This window comes from Mustelus asterias, chromosome 23, assembly GCF_964213995.1.
Source record: "Mustelus asterias chromosome 23, sMusAst1.hap1.1, whole genome shotgun sequence".
Classification (NCBI taxonomy): domain Eukaryota; kingdom Metazoa; phylum Chordata; class Chondrichthyes; order Carcharhiniformes; family Triakidae; genus Mustelus; species Mustelus asterias.
The window spans coordinates 40,735,453-40,747,698 of NC_135823.1; the positions used below are offsets into that span (position 1 = coordinate 40,735,453).

The window sequence follows — 12,246 nt, forward strand, 5'->3', positions numbered from 1 at the left end:
ATTTCACACTCAGATGAGAAATGTGGGTCTGAAGCTAATGACTGAAATGAAAGACAATTACAAAGGCATGAAGTGGAGTTGGTTTAAGTGGGCGGAGAAAAATGTTGAAGGGTAAGATAGTAGATAAGCTGTTTAATGCCATAAAATGCTGTTACAACGAACTACTTTGTAATTCCCAGATGTATTCCATTGAGAAAGAAAGACTTAGAAGGGTGAACCATTTGTGGTTAAGTTACGTATGGTACCAAATTGTAAGAAAATGGATACAAATATTGCCAAGATTAGTGGAAGGCCAAGAAATTCCGAACATGAAGGAATCAAAGGGATGATTAAAAATTAATAAAGTGAGAAAATGGGTTTAAGAGTAAACTAGCAGACAGTAAGGATTTCTACAAGTGTAGAAATAAAAAGAGCTGCTGAAGTAAATGTTGGTCCCTTTAGACAACAAGACTGGGGAATTAATGATGGGAGCAAGAGCAGAGATTTGGAACAAATATTTTGCATCCTTCTTTAGGGTAGAAAACATAAAAAACATCCTAATAATAGGAAATCGAGGCCAACCTATCATGACTGGAGAAAAATTTCTAGGCAAACTCAATAGGACAAGTCCCTTGGACCTACTGGCCTGTATCCTAGGGTCTTAAAGGAAGTGGCCGCAGAGCTAGTGGATTCATTAGCTGTAATCTTCCAAAATTCTCTAGATTCTGGAAAAGTTCCATTGAATTGGAAATTTAATATCCCTATTCGAAAAAAGGAAAACAACAGAAAGCAGGTGAAATGGGCAGACATGACAGATGAAATTTAAAATAGGAGCGTGATGATACATTTTAGCACTAAGACCAAGAAAGGCAACATAAACTAAATGGTACAATTCTGAAGGAGGTGCACATACACAAATCTTCAAAAGGTGGCAGGTCAAGTTCAGAAAGCTGTTACAAAGCACACCAGCAGCCCTGACTTTCAGTGGAGAATGTACAGTATAAACATAAGGACATAAAACAAATGGTTAGGTCAAGTTGGAGTAATGTGCCCAATTCTGGGTAATGAGGAGGATGTCAAGGCCTTAGAGGGTGCAACATTTACTAAAATGGTTTTAGGGATTAAATACTTCAGTTATATGGAATGACTAGAGAAACTACAGCCGTTCTCCTTAGAGCAGAAAATATCAAGAAATATGATGGGTGTTTAAATCATGAATGGTTTTGATTAGTCTAATTATGGAGACTTCTGCCCATCTCCCAACCCGAGGGTACAGCTTTAAAGTAACGGTCAAAAGAGCCAGAGGCAACATGCAGAAACAAAAAAACTTATGCAGTAAGTTGTGATGAGCTGGAATGCATTGCCTTAAAGGGGCAGAGGAAGTAAATTCAATGTGGCTTTTGTCATCAAGACAAGAGACATTCAAGGTGGCTCCAGAGCTTGGCAACTTCTTGCAAGCTGTGCCCAGCATACCCTCTAATTCTATGTTACTCTCGTTTTATGCTTCTAAAACTCTATTCTAACTCTTTTAAACTCTGTAACAATGCTTTAATTCTACGATTGTAACGTTACATTCTGCACCCTCTCCTTTATGTGTGGTATGCTTTGTCTGTATAGTGCGCAAGAAACAATACTTTTTGTATACTGATACATGTGACGACAATAAAATCAAATCATTTGGGTTGATTAAAAAATAACGCAGGAAACGTAGAGTGTGAGAATCTTACCTAATACAGCCTCTGCAGATTTCTCTGTCCACTTCTCTCTGGATGGAACCTCCAGTGCGTAAGCATAAACAGACCCAGCGTTTGTTCCTGCCCACATTGTTGGGCCATGGTGTGTGGCTAAAAGATTATAAAAACATTAGACTGAGATGAAGAGCAGACTGCTGTAGCGTGACAACTGCTTGGGAGCACTGATTTAACTCAGGAAAAAGTATAGGTGAATAACATCTGCTGCATATCGAAAGCAAAACAGCACCACTGTCACTCATTTTGCTATGTCAAAATTAAATAATCACTGCTGACAATTGCCCTCGGAGGCTGGATTGATGCACAAACCAGTGCCAACAAAAAGAATTAAACACAGTAATTCAGTGATAATGACAGACCTTTCTTTTTAAAAAGAAAGTTGATTAATTTAATCACCACGTTTCTAATTCTTAGAAATAAAAATCAACAGCTCAAATGATATTTGGTATTTCCCATTTTTTCTAATTATTGCAAGACTCTGCTTGTCCTCTTCCCCAAGTCTGTATCCCTGGATTAGGCAGCAAAAAAATACACAAAGCATCAAATTCAAGCTTAGCAGTGACCCTCATCCACTAACGAGATCTTGACCCCGAGGTGGTTGGGGTGCCAGGCTCCCCAGTACAGTGACTGGGGATCAGAGAACTGGGACCTCACCTGCAGTTCTACACTTGCGTGGTCACATCTGTGTGAAGGAAGCATAGGACTGGCTAAACTTTAGAAGGCATTTTGCAAAACTGATGCTTCAACAGTTCCATTTGACTTGACAAGACTAGATTAATTGCTCTTTCCACACCAACACCTTCAAAAATAAATTACAGAAAGCACTCACCATCTCGTAAATACGTATCAGCAAAGTAAAGGCAACGGACAACACCCGACAGAGAGTCATCAGCAGACCGTGGCTCTATCCGTCTCTGTACTGGAGTCACCTCCACCTCACGTGGACCATCCTGCTCAGCAAGTTGGGCATTTGCTTCTTGGACCTATTACGATGAAGAGGATTTAGAAAAGAAAATTCACACTTGCCTTGTTTTGAGCATGTCTCAAATTTAGTACAGGACTGACCAATTCCTGCTCAGAGTCGTGGACTAATAATGGCACGAGTTAAGACAGCCAGCTGCATGTAAAAGTCATTCTATTTAAGACCAGATGCAGACCAAGGCTCGTATTACATTTACACCACAGTCAAGTAAGCTGATTAAACCAAGAGGCAAGAATCAAATCTTGTGCCATGACTGAAATTATACTGCAACAACTCACTTAAGTGTAAACCAATTAGCATTACTTTTCCATCAGTGAGCACATTATTGCTGCTGTTGTCAAAGCACTGACTAGGTGAACAGTCAGGAAGAGAAATCCAACTTTAAAGGATTTCATTCCTTAATACCTCAAGCTGGTCTCATTTCATCCTTCCTCTCCCTAAAAATTACACCATCATAAGAAACAGTAAAAATATGGAACTGCTTTCCTATTCTTTCAGGAGCGTTTTCACAGCGACAGCAGGGGCAACATTTCGATGTACTTTCAGCGAGAGATGCACAGAATAGACAGCTCAGTTCCCACGCTCCTGGAGCAGTACCTTGCTGGCAGGGCTGCTTGGAGACAACCTCTTCTTCCCAGACACTCTGCTCTTTCGTATCCTTCTGAATGATTGACGTAATGACTTCTTCAGTGATTTCACACGGGAGAGTGGACCTTCCATTGCCAGAGAGTCATTCGGATGCAGTGTACACCTGTTGATCCAATAAAAATCATCAAGATGCTATGTTCCTGATCTGGAGTGAAAACATGACAAATCCAGCTGAAAAATAGCAAGGTGAAAAGAATAGAACAGAACAGAAAAGAAAATGCTCCAGTTATAGAAGCCGAAAGGCAATGATGAGTTTCAACTTTCCTGCAGTGGATGTTGAAGAAGTGAAATGAGCAGGGAGGCTGTGGAGGTCAGTTTGAACAGCAAATACAAGAGAGGTATCTATAATACACCTGATAGAAGTATTGTAGGATACATGTTCCAGCCGATAGGATGGACTGCCAAGGTGCACTGAGTTTCAATAGTTAAACTCAGTTTCACTCAATCTTTCCATCTTTGCTTACACTAGGGTTCAGCTTTAGTTCCAACAACCACAAACAATTTAAGAAGCTCAGCTGTCTGACATGGAGAGTCTCATGAACGTGTTATTGTAGTGCTGTTAGTCGGGTCCAATCCGCCAGTCACCATCCTCAGGGAGGAAGTAAAAAAGAATAGCAGCATGGCATAAAGTAGTGCCCAAATCAGGTTGTGGGGAAACCTAGGGATAAAATTAAGTTGCTGAAATAGATCATTTCCTACAGATCCGGTTTGACAGGGATGCTTGAAAGACCACCCCGCAGGCAGTTTTGTGCTCCTTCCCAGTTACATAGTGTGGCAGGGGAAAGGGAGACTGGAACAATCCCATATACATCAAGACCCCCAGCACACACCTGGCCAACACTGGCTGCTGTCTGTTGTAATCAAAGACGCCAAATCCGTGACTGGTGCCAAACGCTACAAGCTGCCATTCAGTGTGCAGAGTCACTGCTGTCACAGCAGCTGGCGGAATACATTGAACCAGGAAACTTGGCTGGAAACCAGATACAAAGCTGACTAGACCACTTTTTGGGGTCAACCGATCATGACCTTTCCATGTGAAACCCTCTCGATCCTGAAGGAGGTCAACTGAAGACAGGTTTATCTTTTGTTCGGATCTTTCATCATTAAATTCCATAACTAGAACCTGTGAATTAAAAAACAAACAATACATCAACTTTTCTCAATTACATGGAGAGAAAATCAATTTGGATCTGTGCGGGATGTCAGTATTGGGAAATTTCTACTTCCCAGTCGGGATGGTCAACGTCAGCATCAAGCTCTTTTTGATTTGATTTATTGTCACATGTATTAGTGTATATAGTGAAGAGTATTGTTGCTTGTACATTATAAGACAAAGCATACCATTCATAGACAAGGAAAGGAGAGTGCGCAGAATGTGTTAGTCATAGCTAGGGTGTAGAGAAAGATCAACTGAGTAAGAGGTAGGTCCATTCAAAAGTCTGATGGCAGCAGGGAAGAAGCTGTTCGAGTCGGTTGGAATGTAACCTCAGACTTTTATATATTTTTCCCGACGGAAGAAGATGGGAGAGAGAATGTCCAGAGTACATATGGTCTTTAATTATGCTGGCTGCTTTTCCGAGGCAGTGGGAAGTGTAGGCAGTGTTAATGGATGGGAGGCTGGTTTGTGTGATGGATTGGGCCACATGCATGATCCTTTGTAGTTTCTTGTGGTCTTGGGCAGAGCAGGAGCCATACCAAGCTGTGGTACCAGAAGGGAAAGCATCCTTTCTGGTTGTGTGCAATGCATTAGACCTGGGAGAAGTTTCTATGAAGAATTCATTCACCATTAGCTATCGCAAGGCAACAGGTTCAATATCCCCAAAACAGTCAACCTGTGACCTTGCGTAGGGTCATTACTAGGACTTAATTATAAAGACACAGGATTAGAGGAAATTATGCCGATTTGAGGCAATCCTGCAGAGTGAAGGGAATATTTCAATCCATCACTCTAGGCTGGATTTACTTGCCAGTTTTATGAAAATTAGAACCAGCAATTAAAAAAAAAATACACTATTTCTCCTCTTAATACAAATTACCCACAAATTAAGACAGCAGCCATCTCCCATTCCAATTTTCCCTACCATCAGGAGTCACTGACTCTGTTTTACATCCCTCAGTTTGGTTATGTCTGGGATTCTTGGCCAGAGACTCAAACACCTGACACAATGGGCCTGATTTTAACCCATTCAAAGCCCATCCATTTGCACGAAGTTAAAATTGGATCCAATGAGTCAATGCCTTAAGCCAGCTCACTTTCCAATCAGTCAATGTGACACCAATTTGGCAGCTTAAAAATAGATAAACTGTAGTACCTGCCCTGCTGTGCCAGCAACCACCAGCTGGCTGCTATATTTACACAGGGAAATCTTCTGGATTCCCAGCCTGGGATCATCACTATAGGGATCAAAGCAGCCAACCTGCAAGAGGACAGATATGAAATACTGAACATGCCCAGGCACTTGGTTCAGGAAAATTCAACAAGTTACTTACTCAGGCTCGATTATCCTTTTGCGATTTGCATAGTGAAAGATTCAAACTTTCATTAAAAGCAGAGGAAATTTCAGCATCTAATTTTATACACAGCTAGTAGCATCAATTTCACATCTGATCTGGTTGCAGGAGAAAGGCAGAAATAAAATACTGACAAATTTCCCAAATCAGCTATAGCTGCATTCGAGACCTGTGCCTACCAGAGCCTCAACTAGTTTTATGAGCAAATTTATAGATATGATCCAAGGGATTAGCTACTTCTCCAAGATCCTGCCCTCGGACATCTTACAAATTCAGATTTAACAAGTTTCCCTGATGTACTGTTAAAATCTATGAATACATTGAGCATCTCTGCTGAATTTAACTAGTTTCATTAAGTTTTTAATTCATGCCTCACAATGAATTCGGCTGGGAGTGGATCAATCATCTGAAAGAGATCATAGGAACAAGGTGCAATGCAGGAAATTCAGCTAGAGGACATACTAATCACTTTCTTGCTCATTCCTCGTTGCTGTCACCCAGTCTAATTCTACCTCTTCTCTCTCCCCCTCACCCCAAACTCCACTTGCTCCCTATTCTGTTTGCTTCCCACACAACTATTAGTGACACGTAGAAGAGGGGCCTAGTCACAATGCTGGTCCCAAAGAAATGCACCAACTGAGAGTACACTGTCCATCCATGTCCCCGCCCAGCACACTTCCTACTCTATAGCACAGATTGCATAGCAAGACTCCACTGCACAATCTTTGGACTCAGCTGGGCCTGCAAAGAGCCGTCTGCTGCTGAACTAGAGAACGTTACCTTGCGGAACGGTGGCCACTCCTCTTCCCCAGACTGTGGAAAGCCCTCATTGTGGTCTGCTTCCGTTTGGAAAATATTTGCTGTGGTCAGTTTATAAAGAGGTTTCAGCGACACACTAGATGCATCCCAGAACCGCACTGTCCCGTCTTCATGCCTGACAGCAAAAGGAGCAATGAGTAAACTGTACCCTCATTTAATGGCTACACATCAAGATTTACCATAAATTGGCAATTACTTCTTTCTACCCTCCTGTCATCACGCCAGGTCAGACCAATACAGGAAACGCAGAAGGGCACATGTTTGCAATTCTCCAGGCATCAGATTTAAAACAGAAGTCTGGCCCTATCCAAAATAGAAGTGGCTGAGGAGTGTAGCTCATGGCCAGATCACAGCATTGGCCCCCACAGACAAGACAACAAGAACTTTGATACTTATCCAGCCAGTTTTCTCCATTCCCTGTCAGCACAGCTCTGCAGGTGCTGACAAGGCTCAGGGATCTCTCACAGCCATCTGTGAGAAAATGGAGGGTAGACAAGCTATTTGACCGCAGGAAATCTGCCACAGTTCTCACCCCACATCCACATGCATCTTCAAAGGGAGTTATGAAATGGCAATCGAAGAGCACCAACCCCAGCCATAGGTCTTTGCTTTCTTTAGTCCTGAAATAAGGGGTGGGATCCAAATGTTATTTGGTCGAGATCAGCCTGGGACCTTCTGCAGCAGAACTACACTGTCACCAATTTTACCATCCAGCCAAAGGAGCTTTTAACTTGTTTCAAAAAAGTGTTTGAGGCAGACAATTCAGTATTACGAGGAGTGTGCTCTGCACTGGCAGAAGTGCCACTTTCAGATGCAATACTGAGCCATGGTCCTGGTTGCCCTTTCTGGTGGATACAAGATCCACATGTAACTATTGTCTCATGTTGCACTGGTCAACAATAATTGCATAACTAATTGTGAAAATCAGTTGGTTATTCACTTGATGTCTGTGGGCCTTGCAAAGGACTGCTACATTACTCTGCACAACTTTTATTCCATTTCAAATATAACCTGTTGGCTGTAAAGAACTTTGATCCATTGAGCATGTGTTAAATGCAAGCTCCTCCTTTCACTACTTTCAGTAGTCACCAGAAGTTAGTCTGAACAACAGAGAATTGAGATTAGAGCTAATGGTAGGGTGATGGGAGATGTATTTTTAAAAATGGAGATGATTTATGTTCATAAAAAGGTGCGTGCATGCCTGTCCAGGGTTCAATGGGGGTGGGCACTTTTGTGATGAGAAGTTATGGTGAGTTTTCAGTTACAAGTTAAAAAGTTAGATCTAAAACTTGCATTGAGACAAGTGGGAAAACTTGGTTTTGAATTTCAAACGCGAGTTCAGAGGTGACAAGGAAAATTTGTATCTTAAAAGTTTCATGAGTATAACAGGGAAATATAAAGTTGATCCAGAAGTAGAGGCAAAATAGAAAACAAGATTTAGAGAAAGCTTTATTGAAGGATAAATATTAATAGTAATTCTCAAATTTGTATGAAATAGGTATGAAAAATCTCTTACCCAGTTAAAAGTAGTCCTTTATGGACAGGTTCTGGAGCCAGATTCTTCCCACCATTAATTGGCCACTCCTAAAAAATATATAACTTAGCATTAAATACATACTATTACCAAGTATACAAGGAGCTGACTGAAGGCAAAATGGCACTTCAAGTTTGTCAATTAAGGATGGAAATCATCTTACCCAATAAATGAATGATGACTAGATGCAAGGCAGACTTCTGATTTGGGCAGGTTTAAGAAAGAGAGGCAACTCAATGAACCAAACAAAAATACCCAACATTCTGTAATCCCATCACCTGATATTTAACCATATACCAGCAATGATGTGGAGATGCCAGCGTTGGACTGGGGTCAGCACACTAAGAAGTCTCACAAAACCAGGTTACAGTCCAATAGGTTTATTTGGAATCACGAGCTTTCAGAGCGCTGCTCCTTCATCACACTCATCCTTTGAAGGAGCAGCACTCTGAAAACTCTCAATTCCAAATAAACCTGTTGGATTTTAACCTGGTGATGTGAGGACTTCTTAGTAATAAACCAGCAAGATTTTCCTGTTTACAGTCCAGTACCATTGCTCCAAAATCCTTCAGTAATATACACAAAGTTGTGAAAAGTCCATCATTGCTGCCTCCAGGTGCCATTTGCAAAAGCATCTAAGAAAAAATACTGGATTGCAATAGTTGGTCTGGATATCGAGTGCTCCAAATTACCTTTGGGTGTGCAAGGTTATGACAATAATGACATTAACAGGATAATGAAAAGTTTGTGCATTGCCCAAATGACCTTCTGCTTCAGTTACTCACCACTGTTGAATGCTGAGGGTTCTGTTGCTTCCCTGCAGAGATGATCCTTTCCCAAAGCTTGATTGGGATATTGGAAATGTGATAGGAACACGTGATGGCAGAGGAATGAAGTGGTGCGAGGTATGGAGGGGTAATGGTGGGCCAGCCTGGAGTCTGTAAGTCCACTGCCACCAGCTCTTCCTCCACCAGCACTAGAAGGGCTTTGGGGTTGTCGTACTCTGCTCAAGGAAAACAAAAGTTCAAAAATCATTTGCATTGGTAGGAAGTACAAAACCAAAACAAGATGAGGAGTCACTAATATCTTGCTATTCATTTTGATTAACTGTGCTTCCAAGCACGACTTAATACATTAAATTACAACTTCAATAGACTTTCAGCTTTGACCAACAACAGCCTTTATTAATTATGTTGGCATACAAATGATCTTAACCTAGAATTTCTATGGGAAACATGTAAAATTCATGAAGAACAAAATTCTTGAACACTTAATTCACATTTAAAAATTAACAATGCAATACGTCTTTCCTTTCAATTGATGTTCAGTTTCCCAGGCCAACCACAAAAATGTTCTTGTGATTAGCTTTTGTGTCATGTCTCCCTCCTGCTCACGTTGAATTTTCATTGTCTTGCTAATTCCATTCCGACAATATCAGAACATCACATTGGGCTGGGGAACACTCAAGATGTGCTTTTTGCTCATCCTCCTGCTTCAGAATGTGGAAATGGAGAGCCCAATATTCCACTGCAGGAAAATAATCCACACCGCTCCAAAGGTTCCAATTCCTTTACAGTGCAACACAAATCACTGGCTCAACTCTCTCCTGAACAAAACATAAGCACTGAGCACTAAACTATATCCAAGTGAGTGACCATTACCTTGCTCGGGGTCCACATTATGCACTGTGAAGAAGTCTATCACTCGTGATGTGAAGTCTAGTGTTACTTGGACCTTGCCCTGCATTATGGTGATGCAGTGTCTGTCCCCATAGCTGGCTCTTGGCATTCCACCACTGAAGATTACAAAAGGACTCCTACAGAGATGCAAATACAAAATAATTAAACAAAAGGATGTCACCGGGCATTGCCCAAATAAACAGGCTACACAGTATAACAATGCACTCCAGTCTCCCATCTGTTGCACAAAGCATGGAACGAGGCCAATCAAGATTCCATTTTCTGCAGTTCACTCTCTGCTTCCATCTATCCACGAAGAGCAGTGGAGTGGAAACTAGCAATGATTACTAATATTTGCAGTGACTCCTTCCAGAAACTGTGCAGAGTTGCATTTTAGGCATGGGCAGATTTAATTATGATGCTCCACTCAGGTATTACCTGGTTTCATGCAAGCAGGATAACCCGATGGACAAACAGCATGTACTAATCCCTTTAGGAGAATAACAGGTAAAGGGGAAGAACAAAAAAAAACATTTATTCAGCTGCTTAAAGCCAGAATAAGTGGTCAGCACAAGCATGAGACTTGCCAAAGAAAATACTCATGTTGGCACAGTGCCACAGAAAGAATGCGCATCTTGTTTCTTCCAGTCTTGAGGATGGGGAGGCAATGAAAGTGTGCAAAATGTGGAAATGTGGAATAAGTGTTGCTGTGGGACTTTTGCCTCAAATCAAAAGGTACTTGCCCGGTTTCTGATGTTCTCCAAAGAATTTTGTTGATGGCTTTGCAAGGGAATGGACCTGAGGGAGGAAAAATAAAATTTACTTAGTAAGAAAATGCGCCAAAAGTTTGGCATTCTAACGATCATCTAGTAATGGAATCACCACCAGTGTGGAAAGATTCTTGCAAAAGTCAAGTTCTTAGAATAAGGACAAATGTCTTGCATCAAAAGTTACTTGAATTCACTGACTTTCTAACCTAGCTTGCACCCCTCCCCCTGGAATCAGTTGGAGAGAAACCCAGCTTCGTCGTGTCTGCTCAAAACTATTGTACTTCTAAAGCTCGGGTTCTTTGCAGTTACAGGCTGTGCAGCCCACCCACAGAGGCGGGAGACAGAGCTGAGACACAGGGAATTACTCATATGGTTCATTTTTTAAAAAATAAATGAGTCCAGAAGCCTACACAAAGTAAAAAGGTTCACCAGGGGCAGGAATGAGAAATTAGAAGCATTTGGCAGTGTTAAATCAGATTTACAAAAGACCACCTTCAAGGATTGGAAGATGACAATTTGAAAGGTTGCACAATTTTGGGCTCTGGAAAACAGGAGTGTGCGCACTGGGAGTTTAGAAAAAAAAAGGAATGAGCTCAGTAAATAGCACTATTACAGAGTCAACCAGTTCTGTTCCACTGCAGGGGGGATAAAATTATTCAACTCAATAAGTGTTGAACTTAGAATAGAAAATTTACTTTGCAAGAAAATTGGAAGCCATTATTCAAACCGAAAAAAAAGCTTTTCTACATTGAGTATTTGATCCACTGGGAACCCTGTTGCAACAGAACAGAGAATGAAACATACGTAATTAAACAGTTTGTGGAATGTTTCAATACTTGGAAGTCATCTGGGAAAGCTGAGGGAGTTAACACTGTTCCCTGTGGCCCTCGTCTCAGTGCTGTAGCTGTACAGTTCAAAAGTGATGAGAGCACACTTTTCATTAACACCTTCCACAAGCATCGAGCCAGCAAAAAAAAGCTTCTCCCTTCACGTGCACACTCCCACCAACACAGACAATAAATCAATCTGGTTCACATGACGGCAGGCTTTTCAAACATGAAACCGTACTTGCTTTCAAAATTGAAGAAAATGAGCTGTACAAAAGGTGAGGGAACTTGCCGACTTAAAAATAACCAAATGAACAAGTTAGAAAATTGTAGGAAAGTGCTGCTGTGCTTCTTTTCTGAATAAGTACATACGTGTGGAGCAAGTTAGGAGGAAAACAGTCCAAAAAAAACAAAATTAGACTCTTGGACAAAGTGACAATTTCTGCTCCAAAAACCCTGCCAGGACACATTTCCACTTCTGGTATCTATTTCAGCAAAACTAGTTACTTTTTCAGACTAGTATTTTGATTTCCACCAACAAGCTGCCACCTGCAATTCGCTACAGAATAAATTCTGAGCTTAACCAGCCTGAAACAAGGAATTGTCAAGTGGTTAGGAATCATGCTTTCACTCTATGGAGTGAGTCACGATGCTTCCAAGAAATAATTTCCTCTTGTCAGTTTTCTGCCTCCTGCAACAGCCCTTCCCTCTAAAGCTCACCAAGATTGTGAATCATCCACCCATTC

The 12,246-nt window shown here is 41.3% G+C and overlaps 1 protein-coding gene across 3 annotated transcripts in view; it reads right to left on the reverse strand.

The window, feature by feature from the left end:
- llgl1 (LLGL scribble cell polarity complex component 1) overlaps positions 1–12,246 on the reverse strand; it is a 100,252-nt gene that overhangs the window by 13,140 nt on the left and 74,866 nt on the right. For all 3 annotated transcript variants that reach the window (XM_078240382.1, XM_078240383.1, XM_078240384.1), the window contains exons 8-17: positions 10,647–10,701; positions 9,886–10,040; positions 9,010–9,227; positions 8,207–8,274; positions 6,652–6,805; positions 5,673–5,777; positions 4,191–4,483; positions 3,310–3,463; positions 2,560–2,713; positions 1,707–1,823 (exon numbers count right to left, since the gene is read on the reverse strand). In XM_078240382.1, the coding sequence (XP_078096508.1) occupies positions 1,707–1,823; positions 2,560–2,713; positions 3,310–3,463; positions 4,191–4,483; positions 5,673–5,777; positions 6,652–6,805; positions 8,207–8,274; positions 9,010–9,227; positions 9,886–10,040; positions 10,647–10,701 (1,473 nt within the window). The remainder of the gene's footprint in view (positions 1–1,706; positions 1,824–2,559; positions 2,714–3,309; positions 3,464–4,190; positions 4,484–5,672; positions 5,778–6,651; positions 6,806–8,206; positions 8,275–9,009; positions 9,228–9,885; positions 10,041–10,646; positions 10,702–12,246) is intronic.